Here is a 19,101-nt window from a genome sequence, read left to right on the forward strand (position 1 = left end):
GTATTTTTTGTAAATTAAAAAATTATATTTAAAAAATATTTGTATTGTATATATTGTATAAGCAGTGTTAACTTAGCTAAAGTAACTTGTTTCACCATGTAAAAATAAATAAATAAAAATAATAAAAATATTAATAATATAAATAATAATACATGTTAGGCTAACGTTAGCTAAACTAGCTAAGCAGTGTATACTCGTATTATAGACGGCTTCTGTGGAGAAAATCATCTAATTAAACGCACTCCTGTATAAAGGAGTTAGAATCCAACTCTCCCAAAATAATAGGAGTTCAATGACCTTTTCATTATTTAGTTTATCTCATGTGGAAATATCTGTCAAAGGAATGCACCAAAACTTTTAGAAATGTGCAATTAAGTACTGTTACTGTACTGAAGTACTCTGATACTTTCATAGGTAAAAAAAAATATCACAATGTGCCAAGCTCTTTCCTTTTTTAAATTGTGCATATTAAAAAAAGTATTTAAAGTATTTAAAAAATATTATTTTATTTTTTGTAAAACAAAAAAATATATTTTAAAAATATTTTTATTGTATTTATTTATTGTATAAGCAGTGTTAGCTTAGCTGAAGTTACTTGTTTCACCATGTAAAAACAAATAAATGAAAATAATAATAATAATAAAAAATAAAAAACATCCAAATAAAAAAAAAAAACTTGTTTCATCCTGTTAGGCTAATGTTCTTTAGCTAAGCAATGTTAACTAAAGAACAGTTTTTCAAGCATTCATAAGAACCCACAAAATCATTTCTTAGAAATTTCCGTGCTCATTTTTTGGACGAAAATCCGTCCGTGGTGGGAAACAGCTTTAAATCTAAATCTGTAAAGAAACTAGTAACAACAGTTGATAAATGTAGTGGAGTAAAACAAATACATACGTATTAATTAGAAGAAAATGTAAATACTCAAGTAAAATACAACCTCAAATTTGTATAAAGTAGCATATAAATGAAAATGACCTCCACTACAACATTAAATACCGAGCTATGAAATGTCTAATGAATGCTTAATAAATACCAGATCCTCCAAAACAAACTATTTTTGTCAAATAAAGTGATTTTTAATTCTGATTCTGAGATTCAGGAAAGGGACAAGGTAACTGTAGGTACAATGACGATTATGATTAAAAAATAAATAGAAAATAATGGCAATTACAATGTGTTACAAAATATGTGGAATAGTTTACATATTAAAAAACTTTTTTTTTTTCTAGCAAATTTGCAGTTAAATAGTCCATAATTTCCAAATATAACATTATTGTGTTGCTCAATTGGCAAAGAACCTTATTTCTTGTTTCCTTGTTGGACCACAAAGGGTAAAATCATTCATAGAAAAAAGAACGTCAGCTTTAAAAAGTGGTATTAAGAATAATTTCTTCCTCTGCATCTTTAACTGCATTACTCAGCTGACTGTTTTCTGTCATACATGCATCAGTATGACCTTTTTACAATTGCTTTATAATTTTCTAACATACAGTATGTATACAGTGCCAACAATGATCCATTATCCAACTAAATAACATTAAAATTACCATGATTAACGATTCATTTGATACACACACGTTCTCTAATGAAAACAGCTGATTATACAGTACATAAACCCGCGTCATGATGGGTTATACATGTCAAACCATTTTTTTTAAAACATACTAATAGCGTTCAAATGGCAGAAAAATGCCACGACACACGGCTGTACTCATTTACAGTATGCTTGAAAAGACCCTCGGAAAGAGGGCGAGACCAAACAGAGGGGAAGATGGGAGTTTTTATATATTTCACAGTGCTGAAGGATGTCAGAGATACAATGAACCTCAGCGCGCTCCCAAACTTCATGTAGTAAAAAATGTCTATTGTACATCTGGGCCCTGCCTTTATTTTTTTCTTTTGCTCCGTCATCTGACCGATCATAGAGAAACAAAAAAAGTGACCACTGCCCTTATCTTACATCATTATGAAGTAAAGATTAAGTCTGGTGATATATATTTTTTACGACGTCATCACCCTAAAAAATATTTTAAAAAAAAATCTCAATTTGAATAAAGTGATTTGTGTTTTTTTGACCTCCGTGAAAATTTTGTTTTTGAAAGGCTAAACGCCAACAAATATGGATTGAAGCAGAATATTTTGTTAGATAAAAAACATGTGAATTTAGGAAATGATTGCATCTATAAATGTTGACTTTTGGACTTTACAACACTCCATGTCCGTTATATTTTATGATGTCATTGTGGCTGCAACTAACGATTATTTTCATTTAATGTGATTTACTGTGGAAAATCTATGAGAAAAAAATTTAATATTCTGACATTATAAAGTCGTAAATTTATGAGAAAAATCTCAGAAATCCTCTGAGATCAAAGTCGTAAATTTACGAGAATTTTTTTTAAATATTCTCAGAGATTAAAGTCGGAAATTTACGAGGAAAAACTTGAATATTCTGAGATTATCAAGTAATACATTTGCAAAAAAAAGAAAATCTGAAATTCGGAGATTAAAGTCGTAAATTTACGAGAAAATAACTTGAATATTCTTTGAGATTATAAAGTCATAAATTTGCAAAAGAAAATCGGAAATTCTCTGAAATTAAATTTGTAAATTTACGAGAAAAAAAAATTAAATATTCTGAAATTAAATCCGAAATCTGTAAAAAAACAACTCAGAAATTCTTTCAGATTAAAGTCGTAAATTTACGAGAAAATAAACTCAAATATTCTGAGATTATAAAATCAGAAATTTGCGAGAAAAAACTCAGAAATCCTCTGAGATTAAAGATTATTTTCATCAATCGGTCAATTATTTTATCAGTTACTGAGCCTTTTTTTAAAAATGAAACTATATATTTGTGTTTTTAAAGCTGTTCGTCTTCAGTAGGAACCAATGGGCACGGAGCTGAGAGACACAGAGCAGGAAGTCAGACCGTATAGAGAGACGGACTAAACACCTTGGTGTGTTTTGTCGCTCTCCTCATTTCTCTCTCAAATCCATCTCGAGGAGAGAGGAGGCTCGCCACAGGAGCTACGAGCGAGGATGCACAGGTGTATCCTTTACAGAAGTCTTTTCGGCTCATCTGACGTATAAAAGAGATGGATGATGACGTTATAGTTACTTGACGTCGCTTGTTAAATGCCTGTTCCCTCGACTCCTCTCTTCTCATGTCTCTTCCTTGCCTCTTTCTCGACGAAGACGCAAGGAGAGGTGACGAGGAAAGGAATCGAGGATGTGAAGGGAGTCGTTGACAATAACAAAAAATATAAAACATCACCAGCTTTAACCTTTAGGTGCAGTGGTTCCCAAACTGGGAGGTTACATCGGGGATGGGTGGGGTTTAAAATATTACGAGAAAGGATTTTACAACTCTGGAAACTTAACTTAATAGTTTTATATTTTGTTGCGGCGACTGTGAGGTAAACAGTAGAAATACGGCGTTTGCGTTACAAAGTAATCTACCAGGAATGTGCGTGTGTGCAAGAGGGCGCCCCGACAGACAGAAAAAAGATATAAACAGCTTGGGAACCACCGTTAAATTAACTGACCACTGTCCATTAACTCCTCACAAACAGCTTCCATTATCCTCCACTTCATCTAACACAATCTATAAATTAAATACTGTATATTTAAATCCTTCAGCCTGTGATTTGTGCTATAGTTTAAAATGCTGGTCTGCAGAGTCAGTGCCTACAGTATGTTCTGATATAGATTCTTCATGTGTTCCCTCCAGTTCCCGGATACTGCACTACTGGATGAGCTTCAAAAGTACAGCAGGACACTTCAAAAAGACAAAAGATACACAAAACTCACACTCACACACTCAAGCATTTACACACTCACACACACAGGAAGTGGGTGCCGACAGAGACGGCGTTGTTTTCGACCAATGAGGGCAGAGCTACAGCAAACAGAGAAGCGGAGGCTGGAAGATGACCGGTGTGACAGTATGAAGGTGGTCAGTTGTTCTCGAACAGAGACAGTAGGTCGTCACTGCTGTTGTTGGGCAGGTCGGGGGGGCCCAGGTAGGACAGCAGCTCGTCCGGGTTGGTCAGCTCGGGAAGAAGCTAAACGACAAAACAGAGAATTTAAAATTTAATTTAATACCAAATATACTGTTTTAAAAGTCTGGACAAATAAAAGAGCGAGAGATTGGAAGTCCAGGCCTGTTTTTATTTAAACTTTGACAACAGAGTTACACTTATGAATGCTCTGAGGTATGACGGCGTATGAGGGCCATTGTATGTCAAATAAAATAACTTGCGCAGCCAAGGGAGATGGGTAATATTCAGAGAAAAAAAATATCTGAATTTCCGAGATTAAGGTGGGAAATTTACGAGAAAAAAACTTTGATATTTTTCTCTGAAATTATAAAGTCATAAATTTGGGAGAAAAAACCCCCAGAAATTCTCTGAGATTAAAGTCGTAAATTTACAAGATACAAACTTTAATATTCTCTGAGATTAAAGTCGTAAATTTACAAGATACAAACTTTAATATTCTCTGAGATTAAAGTCGTAAATTTCAGAGAAAAAAAACTTGAATATTCTCTGAGATTATAAAGTGAAAATTTGCGAGACAAAAAACTCAAACTCTGAGATTAAAGTTGTATATTTACGAGAAAAAAACTTGAATATTCTCTGAGATTATGTTGTCATAAATTTGCGAGAAAAAACTCAGAAGGTCACTGATATTAAAATCATAAATTTACGGGGAAAAAACTTGAATAATCTGATTTTAAAGTCATAAATTTGCGAGAAAAAAACCCTCAGAATTGTGCCAAACCGTGATAACGCAGTACTACAGTAGTGTTATTATGGTAAAGATGGCCATTGAGCGTGGCGAAGGCCCCAAAAGTGAAATAAAGGTGATAAATGTGGTGCCTGAACGTACAAACAGAGAACTGAAGTCACATTAAAGTGCTGCAGAAGTTACAGTATATGTGCTCTTATATAACTGAGCACCGGACCAACCGGGTGGGCCACTCACATCTAGTGCATGATCGGCGCCCTCTCCTCCAGGCGCTCCGGGGCCTCCCAGACCGAAGGCGCCTTCGCTCTGCAGCCGGGAATTCTGGGCGTTCACGTTCCGCTGCGGCAGCGGACTGCCGGCGTCGCCGAGACTCGGGTTCCCGTGAATTCCACCTGAACCGTGCTGCTGGAGGATGTTATGGGCGTGTTCGATTCGTCCAGAATGAGACGTCTGATGGACGAGGGACCAGGAAGAGACACAGAGACAAGAGGAGAATCTTTATTTAATAATAATAACAACAAGTTTAATTCATGACAGCGGGTCAACTCTGTGATCCTGTTGGTCTTTTCTTAAGAGGCACCAGAAGTGTGTGACAGTAGAGGACGGCGGCCGAGCAGCTGCCTGCGACACGTGACGTTGGTTTAGTGGCTCGGTATGTGAGCGAATATCTTCTCAGTCAGTGCTGTCCACTTCAGGCTCAGTTAGAGGCTCTTAACTCAACTCACAAACCAGAAGGCCGAGACAGTCAGTGTTTTCACTAACGCAGCAGCAGCACACTACGAGCCCCTTTCAACCAAACACTTATACTAAAGTATACTAAAAGAACTAAAACGGCATCCCTGTTTGTGTTTCCGCAGCAAATTAGAACAATTCAAAAAATGACGGCGGTGTTTGGAAACGAGAACGAGGAGTCATCCTGTTGGTCTTTGTTTATTTAATGCTGAGACTCTGATGTTTAAATGGATGTGATTAGGGATGCACCAATACCGATACCAGTATCGGGTCCGATACTGTGCTCATGTACTCGTACTCGCAAAACGGCACCGATACCACTTTACAGCAGCGTGACGTTAACCCTCGTAACCATCTTTCGGGTCCTCACGCTCCACCTCTCCGACGGGATCCCACCTCAGCCGACGCGCACCAGCTCTCACTTTCATTGCGCCACGGGGTTTTGCTTGCACCCTCTGACTCGCGCGTGCGTTAGACTCTTTGGTCCGTGTTTCAAGACGGGTCGGGTGGGTTGCAGACATCGCCGCAGACATCGCCGCAGACATCGCCGCAGACATCTGGCGCCTTTTACGTGGGCCGCGGCACAACACGGTTGGGGCGCACTGAGGACAGTCTGCCCCGGTCGACAGTCGCACCGGGAGCAGGAAGCCCCGTCACGGTGCGGCGAGGTCCGGGTGGGGAGCGCTGTAAAGCTGCAGCCGCGAGCCACCTTCGCCTCGAGCCTTTCCAAGCCGACCTAGAGCCGGTGGCGGCGCACCGCCTCATATGCGGGACTCCCCAGCCTGCCGTGTGTCGCTCACACCCTCCAGCTGGCTGTTAACGAGGGTCTTTTGGCACAGAGAAGTACTCGTATCGGTACTCGGTATCGGAGAGAGTACCCAAATGTAAGTACTTGTACTCAAGGAAAATAGTGGTATCTGTGCATCCCTAGATGTGATGAATGAATAAAAAGAAGGCATGCAGAGGTTTGAAGGTTACCTTTTTGCCAGAATTGATATATTTGCTTCATTTGTGTCTATGTGGAGGTAGAAGGAAGTTACCGCTTTTATTGTGGTAGTCTGAGTAATGTGACGTCATATCCGTTCCGTATCCGTCTACCAAAACAAACCTCAGAGAGTCTAAAACGTTGGAGGGTCAGCGTGGATACGACCTGCACCCTCCCATGTTAAATCCAGTGTGGTAAACACTACACATCCAGTAAAGGATGGAAACACTTTGGGTTTCACACATTGACAGGAAAAGCAGAGCTACACAGAGCAGAGCTAAAGCTGCATGCTAACTCTGTCACGGACAGGAAACGTTATCGTATCGCCGTAACGTGGCGATCAAGTCGGCCGTCGCTCGTCTCCGTGGTCAAATGGGAGACCACCTTGGAGAAGTTAGAGGAAGTAGACACGTGAGACTGCGTCCGCTTTTCAAAACAAAGGGAACTGTATTTACAAAATACATCTATGGAAATCAGACTGATGGATTATATTCACCAGAAGTATAAAACATTATAAATTAAAAAGAAGATACCACTAATCTGTGAGGGAAATGTCTTTATTCTTTGAGTTTTGGGTTGCTGGATAATAAATAATTCCTGACAATGACTGATATATTTGACTTCAGGACATCTCTGACTACATACATGATGAAAATCAAACATTTATACTGGATTCATTCAGAGATTTTCCAAATTAAAAGTCCCTAGAAGTTTATGATTCAACTTTTTCCCTCCATGGTCTAGTGGTAAAGAAGTTAACAGAAATCACAATAAATCATAATATGGAATCACATCCTGTAGATAGGTGTATCGTCCCAGCAGCAACAGATACCTCTGACTCTGGGTCTGTATGTGAAGGAAGCTCAGTGCCATCTGGCTGCGCTCTATTCAAACTCTGTCTTACCGACTCGGTCATTAAAGAAAATGCCGCAGGCTACGTTGAGAAACCGGACAGGAGCACGCTTCCTGTGTGTTTGCTCATCGGGTGGTTATATGTTATGTAACATGAGGGTGGTGTAGAAGGTGTCTAACCTGCTCGGGCTGATAGGGGAGTGGAGGTCCAGAGGAGGAGTACTCTCCGAGCGTCGGGGTGCCGGGAGTGTTGGGGAAGTCTGTGAATCCTGCTCCGCTGGAGAATCCCTGGCTCCCTACGAGACCAGAAGAAACAAACTTCCAAATAAAAACAGGTCAGCGTAGACGTCCTGTTACATAATAGAGAGCAGAGCAGCATGGAGGGAAAGTGCCTCCAGCTGTGGAGCATTAGAGGATGTATACAGAGAGATGATGGCACTCGCTGGTCTTCAATTACCGTTCTGGGTCACCTCCCGTCTAAGAGCAGATGATCTGAATGACTGAGCTGCAGTGTGACTGTGTACAGTACATGTATATATATACATTATGTACAGTACCAGTCAAAGCACACATTCCTTTCATCAGGTTTATAAAGACCTTGAAGGTTTAACATGTAACTTCTCCTCATTAAAATGTCTAAAAACGACTAGAACAGGAGTCTGCAACCTGCGGCTTCGGAGCCACATGCGTCTCTTCAGCTCCTCTCCCTGGGGATTTTTAAAAACAGTTTTTGGGAAATTAATAACTGTTCTTTTGTTTACATTTTCAATTTGATGTATCATTGTTGTAGGTCTATGGTACGACAGAGTATTAAGGCCACATTGAGGAAAACTTCTGACTTTTTTCTCATAATATTATGACTTTATTCTGATAAATTACGACTTTTTTTCTTGTATTATTATTATTATTATTATTATTACATTCTCATATATATAAAAAAATAGTCATTAAATGTATGCAATAATAATTATAAAATAAAAATAATATAATAATTATAAAAAATAAATGTAGCCATTAATAAGTTTATAAAAATGTGATATAAATTGATTTGTTTTAATTTGCTTCTTTATTTATTTTTATGTATTCCCTTATATATTTACTTCTTTGTTTAATTTTATTATTTTTCCCATTTTATTTATTTATGTACTTATTTGTATTAATTTTTTATATTATTATTAATATTATTTTTGCTACATTTAATGACATATTTATTAATTTATTTATTTTTTGAGTCATTTATTTATTCATTCATTTATTTCTGATTTTGGCAGGTTCCGTCTTCCATATAAGACAAGTTTGTGCAGTAAAGAGAGTTTGGTGAATCTGACTTGGAACACTCGCAAGAACAAGCCTAAGTACATTTACTCAAGTACTATACTAAGTACAAATTTTAGGTATTTGTACTTTACTACAGTATTTTTACAGCGTGGTATTAGTACTTTTACAGGATTCTTCCTCCACCACTGACTCCGACCCAGTGCCCCGTCCTCAGCCTGGACTCTACCTGGCCTGTTGTAGTCGGGGGTGTTCCTGCCGCCTGCAGTCAGACTGTGGTAGGGGGACGACGCCGGGCCCAGAGCGGCGATCATCTCCATCACGTTGGGCAGCACCATGTGACTCGGGCTGACCGTCCGGCAGCGTTTCAGCACCGGACCGTCGGGCTCCTCCTTTATGTGCAGGTCTGGTTTGACGGGCACCGGCCTCCACCCACACACCGGGTCTATGGTGATCTCCTCGTAGTCAGAACTGAGGGCAGAGATTAGTCGATTAGTTGCTGGACAAACGCACCATTAATTTTTATTAACATGAATCCACATTTAAACACTCACTTCTGGATGTAGACCAGAATCCCGAGCATGTACTGGTCCACCTCCAGCCCCTCTAGCAAAGCTGTTTTACTGTGAACGAGACGAACAAACGAGCTGGTTAAACATCATCCGGAGAAGATCGGATACTAAAAGGTGTAATGATGCAGAACGTACTTGCACACAGGACATCTCCAGGTCCCTCGTTCACAATTAAGCTGCAAATAGGACTCCAGGTCGAAGCACTGCAAAATAAAAGACATCAGTGTGAGTGATTTGAAAGTATAAACCAGGGAACCAGGAGTCAGCAACCTTTACTATCAAACAAATAAATAAATAATCTGTCTGGAGCCGCAAAACATGTGATCATTGTGATGAAGGTAACAGTTTATAGTCTAAGTATATAGTATATAAGTCTAATGCAGTGAGGGCCAAAGAGACAATGTACTACGGAGTATTAGGGCCACATTGAGGGAAACAACATCTGAGATTTACACAATAAAGTCAGAATATTACGAGAATAAAGTCATAACTTTACGAGAATAAAGTCTAAATTTTTTCTTGTAAACCTGTGACTTTATTCTCGTAATATTACGAGAATAAAGTCGTAATATTACGAGAATAGAGTCACAGGTTTACAAGAAAAAACTTCGTAATATTACGACTTTTTACGAAAAATAATATTCATAATATTACAATTTTTATTCTCGTAATATTCTGACTTTATTCTCGAAATCTCAGATTTATATTTTTTCCTCAATGTGGCCCTAATACTCCGTCGTACCGTCGTACCATAGACCTACAACAATGAGAAATAAAAAATGAAAATGTAAACAGAAAACAGTTTTTAAAAATCCACAGGAACCACTGGAGAGGGGCTCAAGAGCAGCAGGTTGCTGACCGCTGGTAGAGGTGTATGTAGGTGTGTGTAGGTGTGTGTGTGCGTGAGACCCACCTGTATGTGTCTGCAGTCGTGACCTCTGGCTGGCAGCTGGATCCGTCTGAATGTGATCGGGCATTTGAGGGAAACTTTGATGGCCGTCTGCTCCACGCCGTCCTCTCCGTTCAGCCCGGGGGTCCCGGGGATCGTTCCACTACTGAAGTTTCTCTTGACTGAAACAAAAAGAGTCAAGTTAAGTCAGCACACTGACACACTGACAGCTGTTGTTGCCTGTTGGGCTGCAGTTTGCCTTGTTATGATTGGAGCATATTGTTTTATGCTAAATGCAGTACCTGTGAGGGTTTCTGGATCAATATCTGTCATTGTTTTGTGTTGTTAATTGATTTACAATAATAAATATATACATACATTTTGCATAAAGCAGCATATTTGCCCACTCCCATGTTGATAAGAGGATTAAATACTTGACTAATCTCCCTTTAAAGTTCATTTTGATAAAAAATGTGCGATTAAATTGCAATTATTCGCAATTAAATATTTTAATTGATTGACAGCCCTGATTTTATTTCATCGTTATCTGATGAAAAAACAGGTTGAATGATTAAGAATGCAGCTTTGCAGTTACTCAGAGTCCTCTTGATTGCGCTCATCAGCGATGACACGGTTGCACCTACCGGTCCATTATGAGAGCCGAGCCAAGCCGCCCAGCATGCATGCATAAATATGCGTTAACAGAACCACTACCAGGGTAAACTTCATATCAAAGAGATTTCTACTCACTCTTAGTGATGCAGTGCTCGGCCGGCAGGAGTCTCTTCTTCATCAAACCCTGCAGGACGGACCGGACAGACGGCCGGTGGACCAACTGTAACACAAACAGGTGGGACTGGAAAGAGACAAAGATGTGTTTAAACTGGGATTTCATCTGTTTAATCATGTAAAACGTATAAACGTGTTGGATCGTGGGAAGCGAACCCTGAGACAGGAAGGCGTCATTTCAAGGCGACTTACACAGCAGCAGGCGGTGACTGTGATCTGTACGGTGTTACGTCCCGGCTGACACACCGGCTTCAGGTACAAGGGCTTGTGGGAGGTTTTGTTGTCCCCTCTTTCAATGCACAGAGGAGTTGCATTGACACTCACCTGATATACAGAAGGAAAAATAAGGGACAAAATTAACTGACAAGTACATTTATCTGATGCTTTTTAGCCTCGTCTCTGACAGCTGAATCCAAAAATATATTACAAAATTGTTAGTTGCAGCCCTAAACTTTTAACACACTACAGGATATGGAAGCTCATAGTTTTGGGATGGAAGCTGCCAAAATCAAAAATAAATGAATAAACAAATAAATTACTCAATAAATATATAAATAAATGTCATTAATAGTAGCAAAAATATTAAAAATAAATGTAGCCGTTAATTAACAGATGAATTGATATTTCTGTTTTAATTTGCTTCTTTATTTATTTATCTTTGTATTAATTCCCTTATTTATTTACTCTTGTTTAATTTCCACTTTTATTTATTCTTATGAATTTTTAAATGTATTTATTTTTGCATTTATTTCTATTTATGTATTAATTTTTTTCATAAAAAGCAACACCCCTCAATTGCATAATGATGCAGAAATGCATTAAGAAATGTAAAAACAAATGTATGAATAAATGTATAAAGAAAGTAAATTAATAAATGCTTAAACACATAAACAAATACTTATATTTAAAAATAAATATAAAAAAATGAATGCAAAAATAAATAAATAAAAGTAAATCATAAAAATAAATACAGAAATAAAAGTGGAAATTAAACAGAAGAGTAAATAAATAAGGGAATTAATACAAAGGTAAATAAATAAAGAAGCAAATAAATATCAATTTATGTCACATTTTCTCAATTAATTAAAGACATTTATTTTTAATATTATTTTTGCTACTTTTTCACTATTTATTTGTCGTGACAATTATTTAATTATTCTTTTTTCTTTATTTTGGCAGGTTGCGTCCTCCATACTTTTGGTGTTAAAATGAAAATGAATTATATTTTAATTTTTAAGTTTCCATTATAATTTTAATAAAGTCCCCTATGGGCTTCCATAGACGTAACTTATATCCGTAAAAATAATAACTTTATTATTATAATTATTATATACTATAAAAATGATTACAACATTCAAGTTTAACGGTCAAAAATATCATCCAGGAGGTATGAAATCTCTACAGTGAAGACATGTTCAACAGAATCAGTCCTCATGGTGATAAAAACTAGAAAAAGAACCATAATTAACCTTTAAGAAAGAGCGCCATCTCAAAGACTCCAACAATAAAATGCAGAGAAAGCAGATGCTGCTTACTTGTACAGAGGCCGGCCAGTTAGTGTTCATCTGTCGGTCCTCGTGGTGGTAACACTTAAACTGCAGCTCCAGGTCCGGCCTGCAGGGGGCGACACAATACAACCATCAGAGAGAGACACTGGGTGGGGTTATCACACATTCCTCATGTGTTTGTCTTCACTCAGGAAGAGAAACAGCTCTGAGCTCACACTGAAGCCACATTTTATGTTAAATAAATAATAATTAAATAATAAATAATACCAATAATAAATAATACATATCATAAAATAAATAAAAATAAACAATAAATAATAAATAAATACACAACTATCATGGAGAGAGACTGGGTGGGGTTATCACACATTCCTCATGTGTTGTTCTCCTTCATATTTTAAAAATCACTCAGGAGGAGAAACAGCTCTGAGCTCACACTGAAGCCACATATTATGTTAAATAAATAATAATTAAATAATAAATAATACCAATAATAAATAATAAATATAATAAAATAAATAAAAATAAACCAAAACAATTTAAGTAAATAATAAAATAAATTAATAAATAACAAAATAATGAAAATTAATAAAATAAATAAATATGATACAAATAATAAATAAATAAATATTTATATATTACAGATGGAGTTTTCAAGGGGCATAAAAACATGGACATTAACAGACATTTAAACAAAAAATAAATACATAACTAATAATAATAAATTAAACAATCCCAACGGCACAAAACAATCACTGAGTACCTAGATAATAAAGATTAAGGTAGATACAAGTAAAAACTTATTATAAAATTAAAAAAACTTAAAGGTCTTATTGATAACATTTTTATGTAGACAAATAATAATAAAATACATCCACAGAGTTTTCTAGAAAGGTGCCCAAAAATATGTTTTTTCCAAAAGAAAAATATTACAATTGCTGCAAAACAGGATAAATACAGCGGTAAAAGACAAACAACCAAAGAGAGGAGAGTGTTTCTACCTCAACATGAGTGTTTTGTAGACGGAGTCTCTCAGCTGGAAGGCGTGGTTACTGACGGCGAGGTTGTGCTCCAGTCTGAACGGCTCCAACACGACGCCGTCTCGTACCGGGAACGTCAGACGCAGATCGTCACTCGGGTTACCTTTAAGTGGAAAACAAGAGGCGGCTTTTAGGGCGTTTCCACCGCAGGTACTTCCACCAAAGGTTCACGAGACTTTTAGTCCCGGGAACTACTTTTCAAGGAACTAAAAGGTTCCTTCCACCCACTGTGTCGTGTCTCACCTGTAGAGACCTGCTGGGGGTTGATGTTGGGTTTGGTGTCCGGCGGGAGGTACGGGGGTTTTGTGTCCTGGCCCGGCGACAGGTAGGGAGGTATGGACGTCCCGGGTGTCATTGGAGGCGTGGGATTCCCTCCCATTGGCGAGCTGGGATATCCGGGCATCACGCCACCCCGACCTGGCTGAGGGACGAGGACGAGTGTTTAGAAACTTCAATCATCTTCCATCATCACACAGTATATATTTCTCTGAGGTGTTACTCATTTAATAAGGGGGTGAGCTGAGTTACCCCGTTGACTGCAGCCTGTGTGAAGGCGTTGTATCCTCCGGCTCCTCCAGATGGCAGGCTGCCCTGACCGTTGAACGGCTCCGACTGGAGAACACAGACAGGAAACACTCAGCTAATGATGCAACTAGAACTGAGCTTCAACAGCTTTATCAGAAAGAAATATAAGATTAAATCCTTGTGTTTGATTGTTTCCAAACAGATTTTATTGCTGTTGATCAAACGTCACCAAATCAGGTGGAAATAGAGCTGCAGCGAACGATTATTTCAGGGCTGTCAATCGATTGAAATATTCAATCACAATTAATCGCATGACAGTCCGTAGTTAATCATGTGGGCATGTCTGTAAAGGGGAGACTCGTGGGTACCCATAGAAACCATTTTCATTCACATATCTGGAGGTCAGAGGTCAAGGGACCCCTTTGGAAATGGACATGACAGTTTTTCCTCGCCAAAATTTAGCACAAGTTTCCACTCTAGCTTTAAAACTGAACCCCGCTACTACCTCCGAAAGATTGATTATGTTAATGCATTACCGAAATAAGTGCCGTTGAAACTAATTTGGCGTTAACGAGTTATTATCGCGCTAACTTTGACAGCCCTAGATTATTTATTATGAATTAATCTCCCCATTTATTTCTCCATTAATTGACAGTTGTTTGGTCTATATAATGCCCGTCACAGTCTCTCCTTTAGATTTAACAGATGATCAAGTGAAGGACTAATTTCTGTGGACAATACCGTTTCAGAGCTTGTAGATTTTTTATTTTACCTCCATATACTTATATTTTCATTGGCGATTAATCTGTCTAATTATTTTAATGATTAATCAATTAGTTGTTTGGTCTATAAAATGTCAGAAAATGGTAAAAAATGTTGATCCCTGAATCCCAAAACCCAAGATTATGGAGGACGAAACCTGCCAAAATAAAAATAAATTAATAAATAAATTAATAAATTAAATTAAATGTAGCAAATAGACTATACAAAATAAATGTAGCCTTTAATTAATTAATAAAATGTGAAATAAATTGATATTTCTGTTTTACTTCTATATTTATTTATCTTTGTGTTAATTCCCTTATTTATTTACTTTTGTTTAATTTTCCCTTTTATTTCTTTGTATTTCTTTTTAATAATTCTTGAATTTATTGTTTATTTTTGTATATTTATTTTGTATCTATTCATTTATTTTTGCATTTATATTTTATTTATTTGTTTATTTTTTAACTTATTTTTTCATGTATCTTCTATTTATTTTTAAATGTGCGTATTTATTTACGTATTTATTTATTTCTCAATGATTTTTCCCTTTTTTTCATCCCTTATTTATTTCCCCAAACATATTTATTTCTGTAGCATTTTGCAACTTTTGTTTTGAAAAGTCTAATACAACTAAATCTTTACTTATTTACAATTATTTTCAAACAAACTGAACATTTTTGCATATATTATGCGTTTGTTAAAAAACTAAAACTCTGAAATATCGACGTCGGTCTCAAACATCCGGCAGCAGTCAGACTCTAGCTGATGAAGGAAGAGGAAGTGGATTACCTTATAATACTGGGGTGGATTGGGCTGGCCGGCTCCGGGGGGGAACTGTCCCGGGTTGTGTGATCCAGATGTGTACTGCCCCATGAGAGGCATCCGACTGGAGGGGTAAGAGGGTGAGGGGGCACATCGCTGCTGTGGACCGGGGGGGTACTGCAGAGGCTGGGTAGGGTACCCCGACATCCCACCGGAGCCGTACTGCTGCACCGGAAAACCCTGGGAAAAAAAAAGTTTAAAAAAAGTTTAGTAGGGCTGTCAAAGTTAACGCCATAATAACGCAAATTTGTTTTAACGCCACTAACTTCTATAACGCAACTTGTGATTTTTAGGTTTTAACGGGGTAATTTTTTAAGTTACAGTGAAGATGTTACATAATTATTACATCAATATTTTTTTTTACCCATTGGTATGAGGTAAAAAAATATGAGATTAATCGCAATTAAATATTTTAATCGATAGACAGCCCTAATGTTTAGTAGTTTCAGTAGGCTGTGGAAGTGCATTAACGTTACAACATAGTCAAACTTATTTATTTTAATTTATTGTTTTTATATTATTTATTTAAATGTAAATATTATATTATATATTTGTGATTACTTTTTTTAAAAACTTTAAATTATATTTAATGTTTGAGAAAATTCACTGTTAAAAAAGACTATTTAAAAAAAACAAAAGTTCAATAAATGCATGATGATGTGTAACCATGTTAAAATAATTATTACATAAATATATTTTTTTTACAAACAATTAATTAATTATCAAAAGAGTTGTCGATTTATTTCCTGTTTATTGACTAATCAATTAAATAGACTGTTTTAGCTCTAATCATATCTACTACCTGCTTATTTAATACATGAAGCTTTAAACTTCTTGAGCCCATGATAGTGTAAAACATCCAAAACGTCCCTCACTGACCTCTGAATGAAAAGGGCGTTTGAGGCCCTGCTGTGGACCGGGGTAGCCTCCGTGCTGGGGCATCTTCTGAGCCTGGGCCGGGTGAGTCGGGTACAGGCCTCCGCTGGAGGGTGGAGGTCCGGGCCTGGAAGAGACCATCCCTGGAGGGCCGCGGGGGCCCGCGTGAGACAGGAACTGGGTGCTGTAGGAGGATGCTCCACCCATCTGGGAGGGAAAGGGAAGTACGACAGCAGAGGGTGAAAACAAAGCTCACCGGGTGTCTGACACAGAGAGAGAAAAGTTATTCAAACACTGTAAGAGAAGGAGGTCAGGACCTGGATCTATTAAAAGACATCAGAATCACTCCAAAGTATCACACTAAAAGAGGAAGTAGGACTAAAAACAAGCAGAAATTATGACGATGTATTGTACTTTTCTGACAGATCATCACTTATTACCACTTTTTTATGTGTTGGCTTTATGCATGTGGGTCATTCTAGGCCTGTAGGCTACTACATATATGTAACGTGATACCAACCTTACTATTTAAAACACTTCCACACAAACAGTCTCATGCTTGCGCAGGTGAGTTACTCATCCATGCGAAAAAGAGATGAATGAAAAGACTAAAAGATCCCGGGCTCCAGTACAGACATATTTACCTGACGGAGATATTTACCTGGCCATAGCTCAGCTCCTGGTTCTGTTTCTCCTGTATTGCCGCAACAGTTGCCGTAGCGGTGGCAGTCGCTGTGGCGGCGGCGGCGGCGACAGCGGCGGCAGCAGCCTGAGTGAAGTCCGAGGGAGGACGGACGCCCATACCGGCGCCTCCACTGTTACCGGAGTAACTGCGAGGGAGGAGGAGGAAGAGGAGGAGGAGAGGGGAAGACGGAGAGATGAGTGGGAGCGCTGAACCCGCTGAACTGAGAGTATGAGTGAGTGTGAGTGTGTTGTTTCGTCATGAGCATGAGTCATGAGAGCGGTGGGTGAGAGCCGCCACGCTGACATATGTTGATGCAAAAAGAAAAACCCTGCAGATAAATATAGATCAATATACAACACTGTTCAATACATATTTCATTTTCTTTCATGATCAAAGGAAGGAGCAGGAAACTAACAATAGCAGCTGTTTAATTAAGTCTTAGATCTGTGGAATGGCATTAATTAATTACAGTAAAGAGCTCCCTTGTTTTTTCTTTATTTGAATTTCATAATGTTTATTTTCTGGTTGAGACACAATCAGAGATAAATTTCCGAATAGGGAACATTTCTCTACCTGGGCGTCTCCTTTAATGTGTGAAGGAAGGACTCTTACAGGTCAAACAGGTACGCTCGGCTGATTTTTCACCTTCAAAAAACTTCCACGGAACTCATTTCAAGTGAAAACAAATATTTGTGTGGAGCACCAATCTGTTGTTGTAATTTTGTGGAGCTCAGTTTAAAGACCTTTAAGCTGCGTTCAGACCAAAAGCGAAGCGAATAATCGTCTCGCTTTACTCGCGCTAGTTGGACCGCCGGTATCATTTGTGTTCATTCGCGCCAGACGCGCCGGAGAGGAGAAGGAGCTCGTCTCCATAGATACCAACAACTTCTCTTTCCTCCATCTCCTCCATCAACCATGGAAGAAATAACCCCTGTTGCTGCTTTGTACATGTTGTGGAAGTCCCAGATATGTCAGAAAACCAAACGCCGTCGTCTCTGGGATCATAACATCACCCGGCGGCGAGCTGTATCTAGCAAGCCACACGTCGCTGCTGCGGTATGAAACCAAAATAAACAGATTGTGCTGTGATTTAATATCAATAAATGGATCAAAATGATGCCGAAATAACTACATAATGATGCTGATTTGTAAAAAGTATGAATTCATGCTTTGTCAGGTCTGTTACCATGACGACAAGCAAACAACTTTTAAATTGCTTGTTTTCTGAATGGAGTTCGGATGGATCAGTGCCAGGCTATGCAGCTGCTCCATCAACACTCAACGTAAAGTCATCTAGAGACGTTGTTGTTTTGTTATTGTGAAAGGTAAGAACGGAAGGAGTGGATCAGAGGCCTGTACTACGAAGCGAGTTCAACATACCCAGGGTATCTTCTCGTTATCTGGTTTAACTAACCCTAACAAACGAGATCACACTAAGCGGTCCTACGACGCTGGTTATCAACTCGGTAAATCAACCCAGGGTTTCTCTGTCTGGCTGTGAGCGCGTTCACATGAACGGGGCGGCGTTTGCAGCATCTGACCAATCACAGACACGGACACGTCTACTGACAGGCAGACAGACAGGCAGAGTAAACTATATTAAACACTTAATCCAGACTAATAGTAACACAGTTGAAGCTGCCAAATACAGCAAGGACAGCTGGTGAAGGAAAAAACTCTTGATGTGTGAATGCGTAAATTAACAGACTTATTAATTTAACGGAACACTCAAAAGTCAGATATAGTCGTCTAGATATAAAGAGCTGTAAGAAATGTAATGGATGGATTACACCTCATTATATCCATTAATAAATACGAGGCGTGTATTATAATTCCAACCAAAGCGGTAAACACCCACAGCATAAATCCAGCTGTCCTTCCTGCATCTGTCAGTTTAAACTGTGTTGTTGTTAGTCTGGATTATGACTTAAACTTCTTCGTATTTGTGTAATATTATTATACAATCACTGCACTGAGCTCTGATTGGTCAGTACGAGGTGCTTTTATACGAGTTGATCTCTTATCTGGAAC

At 38.1% G+C, this 19,101-nt stretch overlaps 1 protein-coding gene across 2 annotated transcripts in view; it reads right to left on the bottom strand.

The window, feature by feature from the left end:
• Window positions 1-1,056: 1,056 nt before the first annotated feature.
• The window catches only part of zmiz2 (zinc finger, MIZ-type containing 2), a 32,273-nt gene continuing 14,228 nt past the window's right edge, over window positions 1,057-19,101 (bottom strand). For both annotated transcript variants that reach the window (XM_074618423.1, XM_074618422.1), the window contains exons 5-20: window positions 17,047-17,215; window positions 16,389-16,592; window positions 15,477-15,689; window positions 13,926-14,009; window positions 13,641-13,818; window positions 13,359-13,500; window positions 12,385-12,463; window positions 11,042-11,173; window positions 10,811-10,916; window positions 10,085-10,242; window positions 9,307-9,374; window positions 9,154-9,222; window positions 8,829-9,070; window positions 7,505-7,620; window positions 4,993-5,205; window positions 1,057-4,070 (exon numbers count right to left, since the gene is read on the bottom strand). In XM_074618423.1, the coding sequence (XP_074474524.1) occupies window positions 3,963-4,070; window positions 4,993-5,205; window positions 7,505-7,620; window positions 8,829-9,070; window positions 9,154-9,222; window positions 9,307-9,374; window positions 10,085-10,242; window positions 10,811-10,916; window positions 11,042-11,173; window positions 12,385-12,463; window positions 13,359-13,500; window positions 13,641-13,818; window positions 13,926-14,009; window positions 15,477-15,689; window positions 16,389-16,592; window positions 17,047-17,215 (2,281 nt within the window). In that variant the 3' untranslated portion in view covers window positions 1,057-3,962. The remainder of the gene's footprint in view (window positions 4,071-4,992; window positions 5,206-7,504; window positions 7,621-8,828; window positions 9,071-9,153; window positions 9,223-9,306; window positions 9,375-10,084; window positions 10,243-10,810; window positions 10,917-11,041; window positions 11,174-12,384; window positions 12,464-13,358; window positions 13,501-13,640; window positions 13,819-13,925; window positions 14,010-15,476; window positions 15,690-16,388; window positions 16,593-17,046; window positions 17,216-19,101) is intronic.

This window comes from Sebastes fasciatus, chromosome 19, assembly GCF_043250625.1.
Source record: "Sebastes fasciatus isolate fSebFas1 chromosome 19, fSebFas1.pri, whole genome shotgun sequence".
Taxonomy (NCBI): Eukaryota; Metazoa; Chordata; class Actinopteri; order Perciformes; family Sebastidae; genus Sebastes; species Sebastes fasciatus.